General features: G+C 43.1%; 10 protein-coding genes across 10 annotated transcripts; 5 read left to right on the forward strand and 5 right to left on the reverse strand.

The window, feature by feature from the left end:
- Positions 1 to 1,050: 1,050 nt before the first annotated feature.
- EAF01_004104 (uncharacterized protein) lies at positions 1,051 to 1,917 on the reverse strand (the record flags this gene model as incomplete). The annotated part of the gene is made up of 2 exons (XM_038912358.1): positions 1,051 to 1,693; positions 1,724 to 1,917. The coding sequence occupies 2 exons, from the start codon at positions 1,915 to 1,917 to the stop codon at positions 1,051 to 1,053; spliced, it is 837 nt and encodes a 278-aa protein (XP_038772042.1).
- A 1,278-nt stretch (positions 1,918 to 3,195) lies between these two features.
- On the reverse strand, positions 3,196 to 4,353 carry EAF01_004105 (uncharacterized protein; the record flags this gene model as incomplete). Its single annotated transcript, XM_038912359.1, has 5 exons — positions 3,196 to 3,200; positions 3,251 to 3,418; positions 3,478 to 4,106; positions 4,201 to 4,237; positions 4,314 to 4,353. The coding sequence occupies 5 exons, from the start codon at positions 4,351 to 4,353 to the stop codon at positions 3,196 to 3,198; spliced, it is 879 nt and encodes a 292-aa protein (XP_038772043.1).
- A 1,266-nt stretch (positions 4,354 to 5,619) lies between these two features.
- On the forward strand, positions 5,620 to 6,854 carry EAF01_004106 (uncharacterized protein; the record flags this gene model as incomplete). Its single annotated transcript, XM_038912360.1, has 2 exons — positions 5,620 to 5,793; positions 5,934 to 6,854. The coding sequence occupies 2 exons, from the start codon at positions 5,620 to 5,622 to the stop codon at positions 6,852 to 6,854; spliced, it is 1,095 nt and encodes a 364-aa protein (XP_038772044.1).
- An 808-nt stretch (positions 6,855 to 7,662) lies between these two features.
- EAF01_004107 (uncharacterized protein) lies at positions 7,663 to 8,280 on the reverse strand (the record flags this gene model as incomplete). Its single annotated transcript, XM_038912361.1, has 2 exons — positions 7,663 to 8,067; positions 8,125 to 8,280. The coding sequence occupies 2 exons, from the start codon at positions 8,278 to 8,280 to the stop codon at positions 7,663 to 7,665; spliced, it is 561 nt and encodes a 186-aa protein (XP_038772045.1).
- A 212-nt stretch (positions 8,281 to 8,492) lies between these two features.
- On the forward strand, positions 8,493 to 9,292 carry EAF01_004108 (uncharacterized protein; the record flags this gene model as incomplete). The annotated part of the gene is made up of 3 exons (XM_038912362.1): positions 8,493 to 8,589; positions 8,652 to 8,986; positions 9,071 to 9,292. 3 exons carry the CDS (start codon positions 8,493 to 8,495, stop codon positions 9,290 to 9,292), a joined length of 654 nt encoding a protein of 217 aa, XP_038772046.1.
- Positions 9,293 to 10,248: 956 nt separating this feature from the next.
- EAF01_004109 (uncharacterized protein) lies at positions 10,249 to 10,875 on the forward strand (the record flags this gene model as incomplete). The annotated part of the gene is made up of 1 exon (XM_038912363.1): positions 10,249 to 10,875. The coding sequence occupies one exon, from the start codon at positions 10,249 to 10,251 to the stop codon at positions 10,873 to 10,875; it is 627 nt and encodes a 208-aa protein (XP_038772047.1).
- Positions 10,876 to 13,904: 3,029 nt separating this feature from the next.
- EAF01_004110 (uncharacterized protein) lies at positions 13,905 to 17,008 on the forward strand (the record flags this gene model as incomplete). The annotated part of the gene is made up of 2 exons (XM_038912364.1): positions 13,905 to 16,640; positions 16,745 to 17,008. 2 exons carry the CDS (start codon positions 13,905 to 13,907, stop codon positions 16,886 to 16,888), a joined length of 2,880 nt encoding a protein of 959 aa, XP_038772048.1. The 3' UTR covers positions 16,889 to 17,008.
- Positions 17,009 to 17,491: 483 nt separating this feature from the next.
- EAF01_004111 (uncharacterized protein) lies at positions 17,492 to 17,943 on the reverse strand (the record flags this gene model as incomplete). Its single annotated transcript, XM_038912365.1, has 3 exons — positions 17,492 to 17,517; positions 17,586 to 17,735; positions 17,805 to 17,943. 3 exons carry the CDS (start codon positions 17,941 to 17,943, stop codon positions 17,492 to 17,494), a joined length of 315 nt encoding a protein of 104 aa, XP_038772049.1.
- A 1,921-nt stretch (positions 17,944 to 19,864) lies between these two features.
- On the reverse strand, positions 19,865 to 21,705 carry EAF01_004112 (uncharacterized protein; the record flags this gene model as incomplete). Its single annotated transcript, XM_038912366.1, has 6 exons — positions 19,865 to 20,065; positions 20,139 to 20,265; positions 20,316 to 20,389; positions 20,439 to 20,582; positions 20,658 to 21,525; positions 21,578 to 21,705. The coding sequence occupies 6 exons, from the start codon at positions 21,703 to 21,705 to the stop codon at positions 19,865 to 19,867; spliced, it is 1,542 nt and encodes a 513-aa protein (XP_038772050.1).
- A 2,456-nt stretch (positions 21,706 to 24,161) lies between these two features.
- Positions 24,162 to 25,756, forward strand: EAF01_004113 (uncharacterized protein; the record flags this gene model as incomplete). The annotated part of the gene is made up of 6 exons (XM_038912367.1): positions 24,162 to 24,347; positions 24,402 to 24,438; positions 24,486 to 24,553; positions 24,606 to 24,794; positions 24,872 to 25,171; positions 25,265 to 25,756. The coding sequence occupies 6 exons, from the start codon at positions 24,162 to 24,164 to the stop codon at positions 25,754 to 25,756; spliced, it is 1,272 nt and encodes a 423-aa protein (XP_038772051.1).
- Positions 25,757 to 26,293: the final 537 nt, after the last annotated feature.

Below are 26,293 nucleotides of genomic sequence, written 5' to 3' on the forward strand. Positions count from 1 at the left end.
AAATTCAAACGGTATCCACACATCCTTTACTTCGCCTCGTGGAATATATCATAGATGTTATATATCATAGGTGTTTGATGTTTGGTTACACGCGATACGGTCAGGTTGAGATAACGGAGAGCTTGTCGATATACATCGTATTCGTTACTTGATAATCATCAAGGAGTGCAAAGCATTTGGTGCAAATCTCCTTCGACGTAACTGGATTCATTCAGAATTCTTTCTCTACCATCGAGTATCGGTAACACTTTTTGCACAGTTGCTCCTCGTGCGGCAGAGTCGTTTAGTCTGGCTTCTGCTATTTCTCGAGCACGCGCCGATGGCTGATTTATCTCATATCACTGCATATGAGGTATAGTCTGGCATTACCATCTATGTCAAACGCATAACTCTAAAGTGAAAATACATAGCATGCGAGTGCATTCCAATTCCACAAGATGCACCTGTTTTGAAGTTATATGCAGGATAGGACATGGTGATCATCATGGCAAATGACCAGCATTGAACTATATCTTGTGGAAGTCAATAAAATATTCTACACCAATTTTCGATAGCGCTGTTCAATGATCACAATCATTTGATGTCTTTGGATGTGATCACCCACTGCTTAAGTACATGCTGTAGCCTGAAACGATGTCATTGGATCGAGTTTCGGTCTGTGTAGGCAGGATGGAATGATTTGATATCGTAAGATACAGTCAGTAGAGGAAGATTAATAGTTCGATGTTCTCTGTACAAGATTGTGAGCACAAAGAGTACTCTAGATGTGTATTCTCTCGCATGCGAAATTGCAATACCATACAAGCCTATCACGAAACCAGTGCTCTCTGTGAACGTTCCAGTGAACAACAAATGTCATCCAATTTTCCACATGGGATAACTCCAATCTCAATTTCATAACCATACATTCAATATCACGGCACAAAAATCAATTTCAAATCAAAATTCGAAGCATTGAGACGAATACCAGAGCAGTCAGAAAATCTTGATATTCAATTTGCTATGATATCGTCTATATCCTTCCATTTGTTTCTTGATGCCAATTTGTCTTTACGCAGCGGATTCTTCGGAACTGCTGCCACAGCACCACCTACGAAGTCTCTCCCAAATTCCTATGTGTCTTATCGCTGGTATTGGTGCTAGTTCCGCTGATTCTTCCGCTGCTGGTTGCACTGCTGGTTGCACTGCTGGTCGCGCTGCTGGTCGCGCTGCTGATTGCGCTGCTGGTTGCGCTGCTGGTTGCGCTGCTAATGTTGATGGCGATGTTGCTGTTGCTGTTGGTGGTGGTGTTGGTTCTGCTGTTGGTGTTTGTGGTGGTGTTGGTTCCGATGCTAGTGGTGGTGCTCTGGTTATGTTACTATTCCACGATGATGGCGGTGCTGAGGGGGGATTTTGAGACGCTAGGGGTGCTATGGCGTCATCTTGGACTGGAGGTACATGAGCCGAGAATTGTGGGTTTAACGGCGAAAGTGGTATACTTCTAGGCTCGTTGCACCCTCCTGATGACATATTTGGATCGGCAGGATGCGGTGCTTGCGAAGTGTTGGCAGATGCAGGCTGAGTTTCCGCTGTTCCTCCTTGTGTCATATTGCTGCTGGCGGGTACATATTGAATTGCTAGAAGTTCCGGTGACATACGACCCTGATCACTTATATCCAGATCATCACTGCCGATAATTTCTTTTAGTCGTGTACTAGCAAATGTGAAAAGACTCGAAACTCACTCTTCTGCGCAATCTCCACAAAACACATTTCTATCCGGCGTTATCATGGGTATCGCCTCTCTACAATAAGCATCCCCAATCAAATGTCTTTGACATCGGTATCTGTGGCGGTAGTCATCGTGCCCGCATTTTAAGCATCTGAACCTGTCTATCTCGCAATAGAGGCCAGTGGTTACATTATTTGGAGTATTCATGTTGATTGTTTTTGGAATATTTTGCAATTTTGAATATGGTGTTGTGAATGCATGTCATTTATAGACTTCAGTTGGTCTCTTGATATCTTTCATTTCGTTTGTGGTGGGGATATGTTGAAAGGTTGATTGTACTCTTGTTACATGGCATAAAGAGTTCATGATTTTTCTGCGAGTTAGTCCATTACTCTTTAGACTCAGAAAGTGCATGTTAATCAAACACTTAGTGGCCCATGATGCTATTTTCATTTTGAGGTCTACAGAGGAAGGAGACAATGGACTGTAATCATGGGTTATATTCTTTTGCTTCAAATTTCCTAGGTATATTGTTCTATGGGTTTCCTCCTTCTACAATACGAAAGTTCACTGCAAATCTAGAATGCTCTTGATGAATCGAAGAGAACTCGAGATTGGGGTAGGACTTCATTTTTTGCTATTTGCGATAATATTCAATTCTTAGCGACTTGTTAGCCGTTGCTAAAATGTTGTCGTTTTCAGACATGATATCTTCAAGTGTTAAATCTGAATGTTTTCCGCAATTTCGGAGATTGGGGAATTATGATGAAGATGGGTGAATAGCCTGTTCCATCGAGTAAATTTTATCAGAAGACTATATTTTGGGCAGATCACATCAGATGTTGGCACCGTGGGGTGCTTAGATTGCTATCGACTATCAACTGGCTTACATATTCTTCCGAATTATTTCCAAAACAAAATGCTGTTTGAAGTCAAGAGACTTGAGAGCATCGTTTTTACCAATCAAAATTGTATCGTTATCTTTGCAGGCAAGTTATGACTTAGTGGCTCTTTATTTTCATCTCCACGAAACCATTCAAGACGGTAATCAACCATTTATAATTTCTATCATAAAGCCCAAAACTTTCTATTCCGAAATTAACTAGAGAAGATGCAAATGCATCTAGTCCGACCTTTATACTCCTAGGAACCCGTCCTTAAAGAGCTTTTTAGTATCCAACTATGTATGACACTTCTCTGAATACCCAGAAGTATACATCCTAAAAGCATACTAGAGCCACCAAAGTTGTAAAAAAATCTGGTTCAACCACACACAGATATTATCCCACCGATATATGAGGACACATGGAGCTGTATCTGGTCTGTGTGTACATTATTAAAAAAACGTTCTGCTAAGAAACGATCGAAGAGTTGGGCTGGTAGAAGATCTTTTATTGTCTCTTCTTGTTGACTGAAACCCTGTACCCATGACCAGGGATACTTACAAGACAGCCAACGACAATAAATAAGAAGATCGAAAGTCGATCAGTCTGGAGCGTATTAGCAAAGTCAATAATCGCAGCCTAATCAGATAACATACTTTCTTCTTCCTCTTCCTCTCCGTCTTCCTGTTCATCTTCCTGTTCCTCCGCAGGATCTTCTCTTCCAACAGCAGCAGCAGCCGCTCTCGCCTCTCTTCTCCGCTCCTGCTCAATTCGTATATCACGAATAGTCTGCGCGGCACCATTAAGATCGGCAACCACGCCAGCTATATCACAATCGCATTAGCAAGTCTCGAAACATAGTTAGGAGATAAGAGGGATTTACTCAGGGTGTGGATGATAGTATCTACATATTCGTTTAGATCCTCAGCGGGCGGTGCTGCTGTGGCTGAGGACTCTGCCGGTTTCTTAGACTTGGAAACTCGGGATTTTACTTTGGAGGATTTGGACTTGGGCTTCACGATATAAGGTTTGGGAGTGGACCCCGACGCTTTGGCGTTAGATTCCCGCTTCTTCAGAGTGTATCTGCTCTTAGAGCCAGGAAATCCCGCAGCGGAAGAGGTACCCGATGCTTGCATACCATCGCCACCAACAGGGATGGCATGGGAAGCTCCGACTCCGGCTCCCAAAGATGAACCACCGGGTATTCCTTGTTGTGCGCCGATCGAGGTTTCTCCTGGCTGGTAGAGATCCGCGATGGGAAGGGCGGTATAGGGTGGGAGGTTTCTCCTGGTGAAGAGACTTTCCGGGGTGGAGACAGGAGGGTGGAGTTGTGCTGTGTGGGCGTGGAAGGGGGGGTGGATTGGTGGGGGGATAGGATGGGTGTGTGGGTTTTGGTGAGGGTGAGGGTTGAGGGGTCGTGGGGGGGCTGGGATGGTGGTGGTGGTTGTTGTTGTGGTTGTTGTTGGGGGATTTTGGCGGGTTGCTGGTGGAGGGGAGAGAGGGAGGGGGATGCTGGGGGGTGTTAGTGTGCGTAGGGGAGAGAAAAAGGAGAGGAGGGGAGGTAGGGGTAGGACGAGAGGAAGAGAGGAAGAAAGATTCAACATACCCAGTTGTCTCTCTTTGAGATTCCCTTGAATTCCCGTCTGTGGAACATGTCAGTCGAGCGAAGATCTTGATACAGTAGGTGAGTTTCACAGGGGTAATAGGAGATATACATACCGCTACTGCGCTCCGCCGAACCATTACCTTGACGAACCATTTTTCAGGCGTGTGGGTAGTTGAGTCCTTGTTATGTATTGAGAAATGATACAAAGGTGTTGGAAGTACAATGGACTTTATCAAACTTGAAATTAAAGTACAAACAAAGTGTACAAGTATGATACAGAGAGTTCAAAACTGGAACAAGTGTTTCGAAATGGATTGCAGAAAGAATGTATCTGAAGAAAGGTGGACACTTTCACTGAGAGAGAAAGAGAAATAGAAGTAGGTATTACAGAGGTATATATAAACGTTTGTAAACATCTCTTCCCCACTTCTCATTCCCTTTCTAATAAAGTAGCTAAGATTGGTACATGAGGGGTTTGTGTACAAGACATGATGTGATAAGATAATCCGAGCCGAATCCAAAATTAGCTTGTTTTGGTTGGTATTAGTCTATTAGATTGACCTCGGGGTTATCGGGGTATATTGAGAATTTTGTGGTGAAGTAGAGAGGGGATCTCGCGATGTAGAGTTACTTGTTGGATGTAAGGTAGGTAGTTGGGGAGATATTTAGTATATGGTGACTTTCTGGTGAGGATGTTGATAGGATGAATGAATGAATGAATGAATGAATGAATGAGGAATATATAGTTATTGATGAACAGTTCTTCACTTGAAGAAAGAGAGATATTGGTGTGAATTATACAGTTCTTCTGCATTTTGTGTTTGTTGATGAGTTGAATTGTGTTACTCACACAACAAGGTAATTTTAACAAAGATTGTCTACTCTGTGATTCTGTTTACTGTTTGTTACTTGCGACTTGCTACCTACTCTTCATCCAAAAACCATCATCAATACATTCATCAATACACTCAACACAACAGACAACATCACACACCTAGGCAAACATTCATCACAAACTTTCCATCTACCAACTAATTCACTTCTCGGGCTTCGGGGTGATGAAACCCTTTTAAAGGTATCATGATCTGATATCCAATTTCTCATTTCCAATCTGTAACATTCACTATGGGAAATAGACGCATGAAAGAGATTTGAATGAAATCTGGAAGAAAGTGGCTGAGTGGAGTTAATGAATATTTTGTATCTCTCTTGAGTTGCTCCTAGTAGGTCGTCTTTTCATTTCTTGTTTTTCTGGTTCTGTTCTCTTTCTCTTTCTGTTCTCTTTCTGTTTCTTTTCTCTTTCTCCTTGTCCATCTTCTCAGACAGTCCAACTCCCCCTCACATACAAACCCGTCCAATACAATACAAACAAAACCAAACACAAACACAAATCAACCAACCATCAGTCACTCATTCAAAATGTTTGTTCCCGTCTTTACAATCAAGTTCCTTGCAATTCTGTCCTTTCTCTTTGCCATCGTTTCTGGAAACCCTATCAAGCGTAGTGAGGAAGAAGCTACAGGAGTGAGAATTTCAGGTCTTTTTGGTCTTTTTACTACGCTTGCTACTTCTGCTTTGACGACTGGTGAGCAGGTAGGTTCTAGACTTCTTTCCTACCATATTTGATCTTACCACTTCCCCTTTCACATCACCCTACCACTAATATACCCGTGACCACCACTCACATACCTGTTTCAAGAACACCATCACTAACCCCAACCCCAACTCAACAGGTTGGCATCGTCATCCTCTCCAGCCAAACCATCTTCATCCAAGAACCCAACTTCTTCCCCGCCACAGAATGGGGCGTTCCGGAACCCACACGCTCCAGCACCAGCTCTAGCACCAGCACTCTCGCTGCGGGAGCCGTTGCTGTGACGAGTACATTTGGGAATACACCATATAGTTTTCCTACCCCTGGGTTCCCTGCTGCAAGCACGCAGGTTGATGCTTCTGCATCTGAAGATTCGTCTACTGATGCTCAGGCTTCTACTTCCGCATCTGATGCTTCTGTTACCGACACTCCGGCTCCAGCTTCTGCATCTGCATCCGAAGATTCAATCCCACCACTAATCCTAACCCCCTTAATCGGCGACAAACAACAAATCGCCGCCACAACAACATCATGCAACCCCGCCATCGCAGGCGTCACAATCCCCGCTAGCGCTCTCACAACCGGCGAATTTGTCGCGGTCGAAGTTCTCTGCGAGGAAACAATTTATATCCAAGAGCCCAATTTCTACCCCACAAAGACCTTTTACGGTATCCCTGCATCTTGGACACTAAATACCACGGACATCACGTCCACATCTACATCTACGATGTGCAATACCGCTGTTGCAGGTACTACGATCCCCGTCAGTGCTCTCACGACTGGCGAATTGGTCGCGGTGGAAACTCTTTGTGGTGAGACAGTTTATATTCAGGAACCTAATTTTTATCCTACCAAGACGTATTATGGTGTTTCTGCTTCTACTTCTACAATGAGTGCATCTTCAACAAGCACAATTGTAGATGTTGAACCGCAGGTGATGGAGAAGCGTGCTGGAGATAGTGTACCATTCTTTGCGAATAACATGCCGACTTCCCTGCGTCATGTGAATGCGAATCGGATCCAGAGTATTGAGTGTGGTGCAGCTGGGGCTTCTGAGTAGAAAGTTTGTACTAAGATGAATGAAGGATATTCGCAGCGCGTGAGTATTGAGAAATCAGTCCATGTAGACTGTGGAAAGCTTCAGTATAATGAGAAAAAGTGAGCGCAAGAGTTTCAAATATCATGACTTTGTTATGGGAGGAATGATATGCTTTTCAATACTTGTTGTTTGAGCAAATTGCTAGAAAAGCTTCAGATACAATAGTAGTATAGATGACACTTGCCATGATGGCTTTCAGATGATAAATAAAATAGTTTCCCCACGCAGGCAAGCAAGCCAGATGATCAAAAATGTGAAGATGTCAGATGATGGAGCTATATTTCTATAACTACCTCTCGTAGCAGAAGACTGCTTTTTGGTGAACCTTGACCAGAGAATCTAAGTTGACTAATGTGATCGGAACAAGATCAATCAGGGTCATAAAAAATCGGTTGTCTCCTGCGGAAAGACAGCAGTTTGGGATTTCTATGGAAGTGCTTTTTCACAGCATTTGTCATACCGATTTTCCTGGTAAAAGCCATGCATGAGACTGCCCTTCCTCCATATCCCGTAATATCAAGAATTTCTGTTGTCATCCTGCTTCCATCTCTCTTTGCACGATTTCAGTAATCAAGTTAACCAGCACTCCATTTTCAGAAACTTGGGTCCATCGAAATCATTAGTTTCTGACCATACTTTACAACTTATTGTATCCATGAATTATCTCAAGGTATCCATCTCTAATGAATCCATCAACCCCCAAACTCCAAGCAAAGCAATTTTTCCTACTTCCAAGACTCCGACCATGCCAAACCTCGTCTCCAATCCCCTACAACAAATCGAAATCATCCAATTTCTCTCTATATTTCAAGATATTTCTCTTAATCTTCGAACCGTCCACCCAAGTAACGAAATCTTCCATGCTTCTCGTCACTAAAAATGCCGTGTCTGTGATAGTTTCCGTACCCACTCTAACATGCCCTTGCTCAATAATCTTGTTCGCAGCCTGTACCGTCTCTGCCATTCTCAATCTCGTCATTACAACTGGTAAACGTCTTCGACAGAATGCGGAAACGGTAACGTGAGATTCAACGGAGGAGAGTTTGGAAGTGGAAGCGGTGGAGGGAAGAATTCCCATATCGTGAAGTTTAGAGAGGAGGAGTTGCTCATGCTTTAGACGGACTTGGGAGTCGGGAGGTAAGAGTGTGAGTTTGTGGGCGAGCTGACGGAGAGACTATTTATGTATGTATTAGTATCTGATGGTGCTTAACATCAGGAAATATAAACTAACACCGCAGAGTCTGTTGTATTTTTGGTAATCCCCAGGTTTCTGGATCGCATATCTTCGTATCACAGCCGCATCTCGATGATTGTTATCTGATGCGTAGGTTGTGAAGTCGACTTTTCGAAGGAGCTTCTGCTCATGATGCTTAAGTTTACGGACCATTTTGTATAATTGGGTTCAATTGGAAGATTTGAAAGATGTTGTGTCTGGCGCAAGTGCCTATCATTATTCCATTGTAGATATCAAAATAAATTTTTGCGGGTCATCGGAATAACCAGCTCCGATGCGGGGTTTCGGCCCGCTTTGGACTTCAAGATTTTGGTATTGCGCAACACCAAGTGGTCTTGATATTGAATCGCTCAATTATAGCAAACATGCCTCCTCGACTACAATGTTTAAACGCCGTGCGCAATGCGGTATTATCGCCGTTCCTCGGAATGCGGTTTTCAACCAGTAGAATTATGGCCGCAGGTATGTCAATTATGATCCAACCATCTTTCCACTTTAAAGTCAACTGCTAATACTCCTCGCAGAACTTCCTCCAACATCCGACACATCATCCTCGGAAATGAGAGGTTATGATAGTCTCATATCCCTTGTGAGCAAAGCTCAAGAGAAAGGCCTCGAGCGACGCATGGCATTATTAGCCAATACTAGGGTGCAGCAGAGTGTGGCCCAGGAATACGAAGACAATGTTTCGAGATCAGCTCTGACAAAACAAATACATAGAAGGTGGAGAGCTGGAGATGTTTATGCGCCACATGATTTGAGTGGGATAGAGATGGCGAAATGGAAGAAGAGAGGAAAAGTTACGAGGGATGTTTTTGATGTGGTAGCTTTTGATCCTATAGCTACGGGGAGTTACAAGGTTAGTTTTTTTTCCGGGGATTGAGAGTATAGCAAGCGCAGGCGCTGTTGAGGGAAGTACGAGCAGGACTAATGAATGTTTTAGAATTTCTCCATCATGTCAGAATATGTAACCCCGATGGGAAGGATTAGAAGCAGTAAGGAAACTGGATTGAGACCGGTCAATCAGAGAAAGATTGCAAAGGCAATTAGGAGGTCTATTGGTTTGGGTTTGATGCCGAGTGTGCATAGACATCCAGAGGTCCTTTACAAGGCGAAGGAGAGGGATGAAATGAACGATAATTACAGGCGAGGTAGATTGGTGTAAGGTATTTGAAGGCTGGTAGAAATAAAGGAATGTATGATATATGTCGAAATGGTCGCAAATATGCGCCCAGTGGATTGAAGTTGACCGCAATGATATCGAACTCAAGCATGTATCAATTTTGGGCGCGGGATACGCCACATCAACTAAGTACTACTGGAAATGAAGGGAGGAGGCCCACTTCCGTGAATTTACTATCATGCCATCATCTGTTTGACGCTACCGCTGGCGAAGTTGCCCCTGTCACGCTGAATTCCTCATGTCGAAGAGTATGTGTTGGCGAAGAGGCTGATTCCTTCATACTATATGAGCACCGTGAAATGTGTTTTGATGGATACACATACAAATTCAATAAAGATCTAACAAAAATCTATCAATATTCGGTTCTGCAAGTGTATGAATTCAAACATAGCAGATTACATTTATGCCTTGATGATTAGGCCATAAGCCTGAATAGGTAGATAGTTACACAGGCAGGTATCGAAGTCGTGAGCTGTACAAACAAAACATCGCCATTATTCCAACACACTAGTTATCGATACTACGGCTTTTCAATTAACTCTTCCATCATAAATAAGTTTTAAGTTTCTTATAATTTATTCAGACGCTTTGAAGTTCATTGTAAACAAATTCATGCATCAACCTTCAATCAGCTTAACCCAAAATGCGTCTCTTCCGTCCATTTTCTTTACTAAAATGGGGCCGACAGCCTATCCAAAGACCTTTCATGGCTCTTGCCCCCCAAAACTCCCCATACTCATCGGACTTATTCTACTGCCAAGGACTCCAATGTATCAAATTCTGATCTCTCCAATGATCTAATTCCCAAAGACGACATCCATTATGAAGAGTCAATCAAGCTGATTGGTCGAATCAAGGAGGAGCTCGAGGAGAAACGTCTCTTAACGGAACAAGTAAATATGCTTGAATTGATCAGACTGAGATCAATGTATTTCAGAATGGTGAAGGAGAAGGGAACTGCGCGTAGGAAAACACAATCGCAACTAGATGCCATGGAGATGGAACGTAGACAGTCCTTCAAAGTTTTCTTACCAGACTCAATTCGTCAAGCCTATAAACACCCGCAGTTGGAAATCATCTTCGACGCTACGTTTGGAATCTCGAAGGACGATGCCATAGCTTTGTGGATCATGGACAGAAATTGTGAGGAGGAATTCAAAGTACAGCATACTTTGGAAGTACATGGGATGGTTTTTAGTCGTCTCATGCCGGATACATTTCCGCCAGTATTCAAAGAATGGTTGAAAACAATTCAAGAGGTCAAAGCCCAGATCGACAATGCAGAGGCGGTCCATCGAGACAGCGCTGCCGTTGAGGAGGACGATAAATTAACGGCATTAGAGTTGATTTTCAAAGTTGATGCTAGATTGTATGAGAAAGCCAAGGACTTGGCTAAGGCTTGCGATCTCGCTTACTGTGATGATTCCAAGACTTTTGGGAAATCTATTTATCCACTTTGGGAATACAAGGATAGGATGATTGCAGAATGGGAAGAAAGAAATTTGATGCCGGAGTTGATGGCGGCTGCTGAGGATAATGGAAAGATCTACTGGAAGTATCTTTGAGGTTTCTAGTTGTAGTGAGTGGTGTAGGAATTTTGGGGAAGTGGGGAAGAAGGTGGGAGCTCGCTTTGCAAAAGTCTTTTATCACAATACATTCCCCCCTCTTTAAATAGCAAATTTTGCTGCTCCATTACATAAATAGTAATAGTGATAGTGATACTTACAGACCATCCATATTTCTATCACATAATTTTTTATTTTTTATTGGATGTTGCAAAACATGAGATTGTCCTTTAAAAACCGACAGTCGAGAAAGCGGTTGTTCAATCCCTTAACGAAAAATCGAAAATCTTGACAAACTTCGTAAAATCTCAACAACAGGAGGAGCTTGCGCAAAATAAATTGTAGTATCAGCACCAGAGTTACAAAGGCTTCCCTTACAGTCTCGCAGAGAAATGTAAATAGACCTTTTCTACAGAAAGTCCTGTTACCTTCTATGGTTAAGAAAAAAGCGAAAACCGGAAATGAAGCTATTGATTCTAAGATATCTCGACATCTGAATAAGCAAGAACAAAAATGATGAATGCGTTGAAATCGAACTTCTGGGAGCCTTTCTACGCCCTTTGCCGGAAAATAGTGACACCTGTTGATCTATAAACAATCACATTGATGTATCTCATGCTGTCAAAAGATGCATGTGGTTATATGCAACCTCTGTTACGGTAATTCATCAAGACAATAAAATAATTTGAAATTTTGAATCATCGGTCACGACTCACGAAAACTTGTTCTTTTGCTTGAGTAATTCGGAGCGAACCATTCACACTAAGGGCAGAGATTTGGCGCTGGTGCAGTGTACGCCGTGCACAGGCAATGTGAAATTAAATGAAAGGGACATACGAGGTCTCGACCTTCTCAATATCAATTCATGATTATAACGATGGGGTAACGTTCACCTGTGAAAATGTAAAATATCAACAAATATCATGCGGACCCCGCAGGTTCAATCTCGGCCACCAACATCGTTTTGTTCGTCTTTAATACTATTCCATCCCTTGGCAAGCCCAAATTGAAGGTTTCAAATCCATTCCTATTTCCAGAACACAAGGCGCATATTACCAAACTTCAATGGTAGTCAAAAACTGAGAAATCTTTGACATGAGACTTCATATAGTAATGTGTAAAGATTAAACGGTATAAAAAAGTATGGTGGACAAGCTGTCATATTCAGATGGAAGGAGATGGATGTACTTACGCTCGGCTTTTGAACAACTATTTTCAAACGCGAATATCGCCGTGGTTATGTGACCATTGAAATTGCTGTAGTGTTGTGAATATCTACTTTGCTGTGGTGTTGTAAATTGTCGATTTGCTGTGGTCAAATGACTAGTGGTGTTGCCGTGGCTATTGTAGCCTCTCATTTGAGTTGATTGCTGCAATCTTTTGTTGCTGGTGACCATGTGGCCACAGGAATCATGATGGGTGTTTAATAATTATATTTTTTGTGAATGACTGTCTGCGTTCTGTAGAATTGTTAGCTTAGCTTAGATCTTGAGTTTCGGTTTGACTATAACGGTGAATTAGACAGCTAGACCACCAGATGTGTTTGTTTTGATAATCTCTATATACTGAAAATATAAACTAGCGATAGTGAAGCGCAGTTTAAGTGATTGTCACTAGGCTCAGTTTCGTGACGTGGTTCACAAGCAGAACAGAAGATCAAACTAAGTCCAAAAATTAGATTTTTCAAGGAGTAACCGTAAAGTCTTTGCTCTATTTCTGATAGAGATACAGAATTTTCATGAATATCCAACTTTGTTTTAGATATGTCACCTAGGATTGCATGATGGAGATTCGATTCGGTTCACGAAAACAGAATTCATAGCATCCTTGATTCGCTATTGGTCGAAACAAATTCCACGCAGACAGACCTAGCCATGATTGGGCTTCAATAGTTGAGATGATAACTACACAGCAATTGATGGTGTAGGGGCTGGGAAAGTCGAACGCTTCGTTCCATGATGCAAAAAGTATAGCCAAGGCGGCTCGTTAGTGCTGCGCAAGCTCTTACTGCTGAGAACATAAGCAAGGTAGGAAACTACGCAGCAGCATGATGTCTCATACTGTTGAGATCACGAGTTTTATTGTATGTCGAAGCGAGTGTCATACTCGGGACAACAATTCTAGAATCCCATACCATATAAATGGAGGGGCTTAGATAGGCGAAGATAATCGCTGCTTTCGATGCCTTTGCCAATATTCAACCAAAGTCTCAACCTAAAGTTTTGTCTTTTCAAGGGTTTTACTCAAGCTTTATGAAAACGGTATGACATGAAACATGTGCATTGAGGTGGTGCTTGTCTGTAGGTTGAGATCCAGAATGTGAAGTGTAATAGTTCCACTGAAAACCTTTCTACACTTGTAGAAAACGAAACTAAAGATGATGTAAAAAATAGGCTAATCCTTTAACTGTTTTCTAAACAGGAGCCTGCATTAATGTCCTAGTTTCTACTCTTAACTTGAATTTGCAAGAAGTCAGGGGGGTCTAGTAGGATAAAACTAGCTTACAAGAACCAAACCTTTATGAAAAGCTAGAACACCAACTGTAAAGTACCAGGCGTCAGCCTTCTGTGCTTTGAAGCTATAAACAGTATAATTTTGAGATAACTATATGTGACAATGTCTTTAACTGTGGTTCCCAATGATCCAAGGAAATTCCCCAAGACCAAGATATTAGACTGCGTAGATCTTCAAGCTTTGAGAATATTCCCGAAGGAGAAGAGAGTCTATACTATGTCTTCTCTTACTAGACTCTTACTCAAAAAGAACCAGAAAAGGGTTGCTACGGTTGCTTTTCAAACAGAAGGAAGAGGGAATGGTAGTATCAAGTGAGGTCTGAATCTACTGAAGTTGTGAGCCATATGGACCGTGCGCATGTGGATCCATATTGATTACATAAACACTTCAAAATGGCTGCTATTCAATCGCTAGGCTGTCGGGGATTATTTACTCTCAGCCTTGCATCTTTTCTCGAGATTTCATTATTTCAATGCTTTGAACCTGGATTTTCAAATACAATAACGCTTGAAATTATGTCTGGTCGACGCGATTTTCTCAGTCAAAAGGCGCCAGAAAATTATGTTGCTGGTTTAGGTCGAGGAGCGACAGGATTTACAACACGATCTGACTTAGGTCCTGCGCGAGAGGGACCAAGTGAAGATCAAATTAAAGAGGCTCTGGCAAAGCGTGCTGCTCAACTCGGTCAAGCAGCTCCTACAGCATACGGAGCTACAGAAAAGAAAGATGATGATGAGGACGATGAGCGCTTTCAGGATCCGGACAATGAAGTTGGGTTATTTTCAGGTGGCGTTTACGACAAGGACGATGATGAAGCAGATAGAATTTACCAGGAGGTAGATGAGAAGATGGATAGAAGGCGGAAAATAAGAAGGTTTGTCTCCCCATTTATTTCAAGTACCCATCCTCCAATGCATTTGGTTTATCATATGAAAATAGATGAGCAGATTACCGACGAGTTTACCTACAGGGAAGCACGAGAAAAAGCAGAAAGGGAAGAATACGAACGAAATAACCCCAAAATCCAACAACAATTCGCGGACCTGAAACGAGCGTTGGGAACAGTCAGTGATGAAGATTGGGCAAACTTACCAGAAGTGGGTGATTTGACTGGTAAAAATCGACGAAGCAAGCAAGAATTGAGAAAGAGGTTTTATGCAGTCCCTGATAGTGTTATTGCTGGAGCTCGGGATACGACTGAGTTGGGAACTACTGTAATGGACGATGGCGGGGAAAGTGCAGGAGGAGATGGACCTGATGGAACTATGACCAATTTTGCGGATATTGGAGCGGCGAGAGACAAAGTGCTCAAAGTAAAACTCGATCAAGCATCTCAGGGCACCGATTCAATGTCTGGGAGTGCGACCAATATCGACCCGAAAGGATATCTTACAAGTTTAGCCAAGTCCCAAATTAACGAGGGAGAAACCCAAGTTGGTGATATCGTCCGTGTACGAACTCTGCTGGAGTCTGTTATCAAAACAAATCCAAAGCATGCTCCGGGATGGATTGCGGCCGCTCGTGTTGAAGAGCTTGCAGGAAAAACTGTAGCGGCACGTAATATCATCGCACGTGGTTGCGAGTATTGTCCTAAGAGCGAGGATATCTGGCTGGAGAACATTCGATTAAATGACAACCACAACGCAAAGATTATTGCAGCAAATGCCATCAGGAATAACGATCGTTCAGTGCGTTTATGGGTTGAATCGATGAAATTGGAATCAGAACCCAGGGCTAAGAAACGTGTCATTAGGCACGCGTTAGATCACATTCCTCAATCTGTGAATCTTTGGAAAGAAGCTGTCAATCTCGAGGAAGATCCTAGTGATGCACGTCTACTTCTTGCAAAGGCCACGGAAATTATTCCTCTTTCAGTCGAGTTGTGGTTAGCGCTTGCGAGGTTAGAAACATCTGAAAATGCTCAAAAGGTCCTCAATAAGGCTCGCAAAGCTATACCTACTTCTCATGAAATTTGGATAGCTGCTGCCCGTCTTGGTGAACAAATGGGCACAGCTTCTAAAATAAATGTCATGAACCGTGCTGTTAAAGCTCTAGCAAAGGAGTCTGCCATGTTAAAAAGAGAAGACTGGATCACTGAAGCAGAAAAGTGTGAGGAAGAGGGAGCAGTTCTAACTTGTGGTAACATCATTCGTGAAACTCTTGGATGGGGACTGGACGAAGATGATGATCGAAAAGACATTTGGATGGAGGATGCAAAAGCTAGCATCAACCGTGGAAAGTATGAGACTGCTCGTGCTATTTATGCTTATGCCCTTCGAGTATTTGTTACTAGCACAAAGCTTTGGCTTGCAGCTGCAGATTTAGAAAAAAATCATGGTACCAAGGAAGCTTTGTGGCAATTACTCGAGAAGGCTGTCGAAGCACGCCCTACCAGTGAAGTGTTGTGGATGATGTTAGCCAAGGAGAAGTGGCTAGCTGGTGAAGTTGATAACGCACGAAGAGTCCTCGGTAAAGCATTCAACCAAAATCCAAACAACGAGGAGATTTGGCTGGCGGCGGTAAAGCTAGAGGCAGAAAACAACCAACCGGAACAAGCACGAGAACTTCTCAAAACGGCACGACAAGAAGCCCCAACTGATCGTGTATGGACAAAGAGTGTTGCATATGAAAGACAGTTAGGCAATATTGACGCAGCTCTGGATCTCGCGAATCAAGGATTAAATCTGTTCCCCGGTGCAGCCAAATTATGGATGATGAAAGGTCAAATCTACGAAGGCGAAGGTAAAATGCCACAAGCTCGTGAAGCTTACAGCACAGGGACCAAAGCATGTCCAAAATCTGTTCCGCTCTGGCTACTGTATTCACGACTGGAAGAGCGAGCTGGTATGGTAGTCAAAGCACGTAGTATTCTCGACAGAGCCCGGTTGGCAGTCCCCAAATCACCAGAATTATGGACAGAATCCGTGAGAGTTGAACGACGCGCAAACAACACTGCGCAGGCTAAAATCATGATGGCAAAAGCTCTTCAAGAGGTACCCAACAGTGGATTATTATACACAGAATCGATTTGGAATCTTGAAGCACGCACACAAAGGAAACCGAGAGCATTGGATGCTATCAAGAAAGTCGACAACGACCCGATCCTTTTCGTCACTATTGCCCGTATTTTCTGGGGCGAGAGAAGGTTGGAAAAGGCGCAGAATTGGTTCGAGAAGGCCATTTTACTAGATAGTGATTTGGGTGATACGTGGGCTTGGTATTACAAGTTTTTATCGCAGCATGGTACTGAAGTAAGTCCTAACCTCCCTACTTCCAGACGTTAAAAATGAGGATAGGCGGCTCGGTGACGTGGCTGAGTTTGGGATGTAAATCGAGACTAACATGTTTCACTCAGGAAAAACGAGCAGATGTGATACAGAAATGTATACTGAGCGAACCTCGCCACGGCGAGTATTGGCAGGCGGTAGCGAAGGATCCGAAGAATGCGGGGAAGGGCATCGAGGAGATATTGAAGATGGTCGTGGAGAAAGTAGAGTAAGGGGTTTTCATGGATAGGAATGGGAATGCAATCAAATGCAATAGATTGAGATGAGGTTAAGGGTGGGGAAGTAATGGGTGTATCATATGATATTGAAGAAATACAAAGATTTCAAATGAGTACTTGCTTGGTGCATGATTTGATGTCAAAGAAGTTGTGTGCTGTGTTAGTGATGCCTAGGATAACAAAGTCTAATTATCGAAGTCGAAATGGAGGGAAAGGAGCTTTGAAAACCAGATGAGAAGTCGCAGGGTTATTATTCGGCAGAGAGGAATTGAGAAAACCTATTGCGTGAGAGGGTTCGATGCAAGAGGTGCGGGTAACTTTACAGTGACATTCATATTCAATTTCATGTCACAATCAAGAAAGACAAGAACGCGTGTATGCGTGAAGGTATTTCTATTTACCAACACTAAGACTATTACCAGTCGTTCATTCCTTCCTTCCTTCCGGATATCGTACATTCATAAAAGCATGCCATCATGTGTAGCAAGCAAAAGTAAAGCCCATTCAATCCCAACGCTAAAAGAAATAACAGTGCTTCGATTCAATCATCATCCTGCCCTCCTTCGCAACAGTGTGAATTATTCGAAAGAGAAGAATTTATTTGTTGCCAGTGAGGGAAGAGGCTATTGGACGGGTTAGCTATTGTTTATTGTTCGAGGGATGCAGAGGGATGCAGAGGGATGTTACGTACCAGTGTTGGAGAGGGTGTCAGAGACAGTGTTGGCAGCGTCGCCGGCAGTGTCTGAGACGGAACCGAGAATACCCTTTCCTTGGCTTTGGGCATCGTCTGTTCCAGAGCGGGTCTTGTCAGAGAGTTCTTGGGTGGTGGACTTGGAGTCGGCTGTGAGGACAGATTGTTAGTATCTTGTGCGAGAAGATTAGAGAGGAAGAGTGGAAGAGGATTGCATACAAGGTTGAACGGCACCAGCAGCCTTGTCAGCACCTCCGGAGATGTTCTCTCCGATCTTGGTGGTGGTGGATTTTTGGGAGTCGGGAGTGACCTTCTCGGAGACTTGCTCGCCAACACCTTTGCGGAGACTGTCAGACATGTTGATGGAGTTTTGTTTTGAGGTGAAGAGTTGAAAAAGTTGGTTGAAGTTTGTGATTGTAGGTGTGAAGTGAGTTTGTTGATATTTTCTTGATGTGAATGAGGAATGGAAAATGAGTGGAAGAAGTGTCATTCTTATACTTAGGAGGAGAGAGGAAATATGACACTAGCCATGCTTCAAACGAGGCAGGTACGCACGCATGCTTCTTTCAATCCAAGTTAAAGCAGGTTTGAGAAGGAGGCATGAGGCAAGTGGCTAGTGAACAATACCCTCCTACCTTGTACCTGCTCCTTCCGATCCTGCTTGCTCTTTGCTTGTTTGTAGGCAACTTCTGGCTGGCATCTGGACCTGCCACACCAAGACAAGTCAATCATTATTGGGTAGTAACATCTAACAAAAGAGTATGCAATAGAGAAAAACGTCATATATCCACAGGCAACGCCACACGGTCGCATGATCATAAATGTGGCTATTTTTCCGATGGATCCATTTGATCTATTGGATCCATTTGTTCGGGAACCAAAAAAAGCCTCTCATAAGGTGTGTATCATATCATATTATGTACCCAGTATGTACGGCGGGAGGGTGATGATTCCCACTGGTTCGTTCCGCCGCATTCTCGCTAATGGGCAAATTGAAAATCCCATATCAGAAGACATCGAGATTTGATTTCAAGGAAATCTATCCAAGATACATTGACGCATCCACCAATTAAACAAATGGAGCAGTAAGAGACGGAGATGATGCAAAAGGATCTACCAACATATGCGCTGATGCCCGGTTGCAGAAGATGGTTCTTTCATCCTCCCAGTGCTTATGATGTAATATGTAACAGGGGATCTCTGTGTCGTCATTACCAACAATTGAAAGATGGGGAATTGCGAACCACAATAATCGGAATCAATAATACTTCGTAGCAACCAAGCAATATTGGTGTATGGTGGTGGATGAATGATTCCATAATAATGGCTGGCAAAATTGATAGTTATTATATTGGGGAGATGAGATAATAATGACACAATGCCTGGGTAAGGTTAAGAAAGAATCGATGGTGAACCATGGTGGTAGAATTGGAATGGAGGGGTATGAATGACAAACACGTGATGAGTAATGGAAGAATCTTTGTGACTTTTTGCTACCACAGAATATACCATTTACATCATGATGACGGCGATGTTGCCATGTTTTTTAATCTTCTAGTGAAAGATTCAAAAAGGGGTTGAAGTCGTCGGAAGAATTGGTGGGAATTGAGTTTTGATTACCTAGCCAGTCCAGTGCTAAACCAATTAAAGAATGGCTGCCGGCACGTCAATCGTCTTTACACGTGCTCACGCGAATGTTGAGTTCTGCCCGTTTGATGAACCGTTTGTACGTTGGTACAGCTAAGACACAACGGCAATGATCGAACCTGGATGTCAAATCATCTGCTTGCATACTGTTATTCGTATGAATCCTCTTTCAACTTGATAAAATGAGGGGATACAGCACATCGAGCCCTGTAGTTCATTTTCTCGAAAACCCCCTATACTTTGCTTCATTATCGTGCCTTGAGGATGATAGATTTCCCATCAAAACTCACTACGAATATACATATCGAAAGTACGAGCTCTCTAGCCAATCATCCGTCAACGAGCGATCTAGCTCAATCTTTTGTTGCACATCTATTATAGGGTCTAGTGCCTGGAACTTAGAGTCTTAAAGCCCTGGGATGAATCTAACATGGTAACGGTATTATGTACAGACTCAAGGCAGCCTACAGTACTAATCATTTCACGACAGATCAAGACGCATGGTAGAATTATATAGGGGTAAAAGAGAAGTACGCACACAACATTCCTAGATGAATTAAAGTGAGAACTTTCACTAGAGATATCTACACAGTGCACCACATTGTTAATATCATACATATCTATAACAGGACTCAGACCTCCCTGACCGTCCCAGCATTTGTACTTTTCTCGCTGCCATCCAGTGGCACTACGACATGCTCATCGACATCCTTCCTTCTGACATCTTCATTGACAACTTTGAAGAGTACATCCATTTCCTCCAAACTCAAGCCTTTGGTCTCCGGAAGGAACAACGTAAAGATGAATGCGACCGAGTTAAATGTTCCGAAAATCTGTTCCCACCAAAAATCATTAGCTTCTCGCGACTCTCCCAAGCTTTATTGTTTTTCTCTGGAAATAACATACCATCCATGTTTTCCATCCAATGTTCAACACTGCGATGGGAGTTTCTCTGGAAACGACATAGTTGAAAAGCCAGACAACCATAACACTGATAGCCATTCCCCAATCACGGATGCGGGTAGGATAAATCCTGGCATTGTTAGCCTGTTGAAGAAATAATGTGGTAATATGACAACTTACTCCCCAATATAAACCCAAGCGATAGGACCCCAGGACATTGAATAGAATACGACGAAGAGGTAAATGATTGCCATCTGAAGAAGTCAGTATTTGGCTCAGCCTGTGGTATTGAAGTACACTTACCATTCCCTTTCCGCTTGGCGTATTGTTTGTTAAACTTCCAGCGGTTGGTGGATGTGTGGCTAGGACTGCACCAAGAGCAAACATACAAATTGCCATGCCAGCACTACCGATACTCAATAGGTTTTTCCTCTTGAAATGTTGGATCTAAACGTATCAGTGTCAGGATGATCCACTTGTGAATTGAGACGCAATGAACAGCAAAGGTATGATCGAACTTACTCCTGCGATCAAGAAAAGGATAGTAGTCGCCACCTTAAGACAGGTGAAGATTCCACTGGCAAAGAGAGCAGCATTTTGAGCGGTAAACCCAATTTGTTTGAATACTGTTGGTCCGTAGTACAGAATTCCGTTATGTCCACACCAGATGCTAAAGAAAGAAACACCACATCCCCAAACAAGACGAAGAAGGTTTCTGGATTGAAACAGTTCAGTAACCGATCTACCAGAAGTTGCGGCAATTTCCTCTTCAATTTGCGCATGCATCTCTGCAATTTCGGTCTTGATGTCCAAGTCCTCCGATGTTGAGCCTCGGAGATAACACAAGGCGTGTTCGGCTTCATCCCATCGATTTTGTTTGGCCAGCCATCTTGGCGATTCGATTATAAGGAATGATCCGATCATAATGATTGCAGCGAGGACGATCTGGATGCTCAGTGGAATTCGCCACTGTTTGCTCGTGGCCTCTAAATGTAACGAGCATCCATATGTTGTCCAGTAAGCCAATAATCCACCACTCACAAGGAACATTTCGAAAAGTCCCATAAGGAATCCTCTCAGTTCTTTCGGCGCAGTCTCGGCAACAAGAACTGGAGTAAGGTTACTAACCATGCCGACACCGAAACCTGCTATAACACGACCAGCATAAATCATAGACAGGGAAGGTGGCTGAGCTGCAGTTTGAAGAATTCCACCGAGCATGAAAAAGGCGGCTGCAATAGTCATGGTTGGTTTTCGACCAATGTATTTCGTGAGTAGGGCCGGAACTATAGCTCCAAAGAATGCACCGGCATTGAGAAGAGCTACAATGTTAGAGGAAATGTATGCCGAATGTGCAGGGCTTGTCGAGAGTTTGAACTCCGTAGAAAAACTATTCAAGAGGTCAGTGACGTTTACTCCCGTGGTAGTTGTTTGATAGTCACCTTCTCAATGCGACTACAGAACCAGCGACTCCTGTATCGTAACCAAACAGCATAGAAGCTGTATTAGCCACTGCGGCAACGGTAACCGCGCCTCTATGCTTTGACAAGAGTGCTAAAGTCGAAGACATGATTGATCTGGTACCTGAAGAAACATGTGAAAAAAGAACAAACGAGACATGATATATCTATGTCAGATAAGATTATGTGTAGAATCTCTCCACTGCTGCGATACGACTTGCAATTGCAATATTTCTCAGGATAGCAAATGGTCCGTCTCTTACCTTCTGTTCGCCCAATGGACGATGCTGAGGAAAACCGACGCAATGGCGCCCCGTGGGGCAGTTGATAACGGCTGCTTCTATATTAGGTAGATACCCCGCGCAAGCCCATGAACCTTGCGCTGTCATTTCATTTCAGTACAACCTAGACTGCAGCTTACTGTCCTTCATAGTCTATGCAGGATATATAGCACCAATGAAACTCTGCATATGAATTTTATGGTTTCGAAATTTATCATTCGATTTTGCCGTTTCTGCGAGTGGGTCTCTCACCATTCTCACCTGTACACTGGAGCAGGAGCTACACATTAGGCTGTAGACTCGGTAAACTCGCATCCGAGTTCGACGGCAAATTGACTCCAAATTGTATCAGTGATGTGAGTGGAGAGATAATATCCTTATCATCAGCATTTCTAGATATTGTTCGTGTGTGGCAAACCATGAATCTCCATTTTCCTATCAGGTAATTTCTTGGTAAAGCGATTATGGTCATTTTCGTGGAGCAATTCTCACTCATCTTCGAGGTTGGGTAATTACAAAACAGATCCGTTGAGCGGAAGAATTTCTGGAAAAACCTCAAACTCGACCGCTACTGAGTACATGTTTGAAGCCAAGCAAGATACTTGATTGACAAGCTATATGCATATGCAACGAGGGCAATGAGACATTTCCCGTTCGGAGATAGCTCTCATCCTTCAAGCATGGTTTGCTACGATTATAAAATATCGCAAGATTGTGCACCGGATGTATCAATAGTATCCGTGAGTCTAGACTTTTCAAAGATTATCTTGGTCCTCTGGGCCTAACCTTGGGAAAGTAAAAGCTTTTTGCTTCAGACAATTGCATTCTGGTATTCATGGGATTAAGTTTACAAAGTTTACAAGCCTGAAACGAGTTGGATTGCTCTCGAGATTGGCAGTCTTTTATTGAGTCTCCTGAAACTGATGCGCAGGAATTAGCCACAGAGTCAAATTGGTGTGTCTACCTACACAGACGACTGTTTATTGATTTAGCACTCGTCAGCTCGTCCAATGTTACGTCCGTACGATCAAGATTTTATCACATGGCCGAATTAACGAAAAACCTTATGGACAGACTGTAGTTCGGCTTTTGCATGATAAAAGCGGGTCAGCCCTAGCGAATCATTTTTAGTTGTCAATTATGAAGGGGGCCGGAACGATCCCGTGAACTAAGAGTTGGCTTCCGAGCCCGTTCTTTATTTCTTAATACAACTTCAACAAACGGTACTTGAATAAAGTGTTTTGATTCCTTCTATCATCCTTCGAATAAATTTCGAGGTTTATTGTAAGAGAGGGATAACAATCCTAGGAAAATCTTTGACATGTCACCACGACAAGGAACTATGATCAGGAATATCACCTCGGCAGGTATCCTCGAGGTATTCCGCTGATTTTAGACAGGGTTGAAACTCGGACGATTTGCCTCGAGCTATGAATCGTTGATGTTTGGTTGGGGAAAATCAAAATCTGATCCGAATTGTGGGGATTTTGGATCAAAACCCTGTTCGCGACGGGGGCTTGGGGGGAATGCCGGTGCAAAGATACGGAGCCTTTACCAATTTGGATATTTTTGCGTGAAATATGCAACGCCTGGCAATTTGCTATTGATTATTTACACTAGGGTACTCATTCGAATTTCTAGGGGCCCAAGGTCCAAGAGGACTGTCAAATTTTCAGCAGACACAATTGCTTCGCATAGGAATATGAACAAGGCCAGACCATCTTGTTAACGGTCCATCTTCTTGGACATCCGGGTCTCTGAGACCCCATCCCCGTAGGATAATGTGTGGCGTGTTTCTATTTGAGAGATGCCTCGTTTTCGAGTACGGCAATTGAAGCAATACTTGTGTAATGTGCCAATGACACAGATGATATTAGCAACAAACAAACTTCAACACAGTAATATGTTAGAGTTATGACTCGATTCCCAAATAACAGGAGCCGAAACTAGTGGCTGCGTTGATCGAAGTTACATTGCAGAAATCTCTCAGCTTACTGTTGTATCGTAGGCATTTGGTAACAACCGTGGCACTATACCTGTCGCGGCCCCTGTAGACGACATGGGGGAAATGACATCTCCAACACGAACAGGTCGATAATCAAAACGACATAACAACTTAACAAGGAGTTTCTTCAGGAGCTTGGCAATAGTGATAAATCCATAATGATTGAGGATCGTCCAAGCACGTCAAGGTATATACATATCTCTGATCCAGTGTTCAGATGCTATGTGATCGTTGATAAATTTGGAGCTTTTGTAGAAAATCTTCTAGAAATTGTATCATCATGCCCACTTTGTGGGTCTACAACTCGACACCAGAGGTTAATGCTCAATCCAATTATCCTTCGATTTTAGGAGCTTCCTTTCCATTGCTTGTGTTGATGCTCATCACTGTCAGCGCGAGATTGTATGTCAGAGTTCGGACTGTGCGAGGTGTTGGTGCTGATGACTGGGCCGTCTTTTTCGCTGCGGTAGGTCTTTCTTCGTTTATCTTTGCAGATTATGCTGATTATAACCGTGGGTAGATATGTAGTATTGTTTACAACGCTTGTACTATTGCTCGTAAGAAGCATCTTGAACAAATTTGGTATGAGCTAATGATGAAATAGAATCAAGATGGGGATTAGGTTTGCCGTTGACTCTCCGACCAATTGTCAACTTGAACACATATTCTAGAGTCAGTAACAATCGACTGATGCACGAAAGATCAGCCACTGATAAAAGAACAGATTAATTATGCCGGGCGACCTTTCTATATGATGGGCATCTTAGCCTTCAAAGTCTCACTTTGCTTCTCTTATCTTCGCATTCTCTCCAAGGGACAACCAACTTACCGTCTCATAGTATGGGCCGTGATGGTTCTCTGCATTATAGGCCATACAGTCGGGACTCTGGTACTAATATTTAATTGCAACCCGGTACATACAGATCCTCTTTCCCTCTTTTCCAATGCGTTCCTCACAAAATGAAACATACTAATCTATGGGTCCATCAGATCAAAAGATCATGGAATCCAACGACTGCAGGAACCTGTCTTCCCGTTGGTCCGCTATTTCTCGGTCTCGCTATTACAACTATCGTCTTTGATGTCATAATCTTCTTTCTTCCTATCCCATTTCTGTACGGTTTACGAATGGATAAATCCAAGAAATTCGGCATCATTGGCGTTTTCGCCCTCGGTATTCTCACAACGGTGTGTTCGGTTATGCGGACGACTGAAATCCCCGTTATTGCGACCGGTAGTGGTAATTCCACAATGTTGGTCGTGTGGGGGAATATAGAATTAAATGTCGGGGTATGTCCTTTGCCACTTCTCCTTCCCCTTCAAACTAGAAATATGAAAATGAAAAGAAAAAGTGTATGAAACATGAAGCTAACACAAAACAAGATCATCCTAACCTCCATGCCCGTCCTCGCTCCCCTCTTCAAAGTCTTCGGCAAGAAACTCGCCTCAACCGGGAAAGGCTCCTCAAACCCCTACGCCCATACCGCCTCCTACAACATGCAAGTTTTCAGTAACTCGAAAAGTCAGCACCACACCACCACTTCCAATATCAATACTCTCACGAATTCGCGAAAAGAAAGAGCAGCGAGGGCCGCAGCTCGATATCCGGGGGACGTAAGTGATAATGAGAGTCAGGAGACGATTTTGGGGAAAACTGGGGAGGAGGGGATGATTGCGAGAGAAAGAAGTGTGGATGAGAGGAGTGGGATGCAGAGTCTGGAGAGGGAGAGGGAGAGGGATTTGGAGAGTGCGACGGGAGGCGCACAGGGACAGGGAAAGGAAATTGAAGGGATTATGAGGACGGTGCAGGTGGAGGTTTCGAGTGAGGTGCGGGATGTGCAGGTGGGGGAGTTTGGGGGACCGAAGAATAGGTGATTGATTGATTGATTGATTGATTGATTATCGAACGCCCCTTTCTCCTTCGGCTGTGGAATATTCTTTGTGTTCATGGATATTGTCATGTATTTCATACCTCTCATACTGATGTTCGAGAAATGATGCATTTAGGTTTATCTTCTGGTATCTTAAATGATGTAGCAGGATCGATATCCATCTATCCATCCAGCCATCCGTCCGTCCGTCCATCAAAAAAAAATACGAAGCACAGCATTATCAATATTCCCAGATCTTGATTCAAATCCAAAATCAAAATATAATAACTAAAACTACACTCGTTTGATTTCTTTTGTTATTTCTTTGTATGTAAATAGAAGGGTGAATTATTTTGGGTTACAATACCACGTTGAGATGGATAGATAGGTAGAGTTAGTTGTAATGGCTTATTGTGCCTCGCTGGCGAATATTGTGCGTTTTTCTTGGAGGTTGAGTTGTGGGTGTGGATATGGATGTGCTGTTCTCGGGGGAAGATGGATTGGTTTTGATGGCTGTTTGGTTTTTGGGGGACGTTTGTGG

Source organism: Botrytis porri (assembly GCF_014898465.1).
Source record: "Botrytis porri strain MUCL 3234 chromosome Unknown BPOR_005, whole genome shotgun sequence".
NCBI classification, from domain to species: domain Eukaryota; kingdom Fungi; phylum Ascomycota; class Leotiomycetes; order Helotiales; family Sclerotiniaceae; genus Botrytis; species Botrytis porri.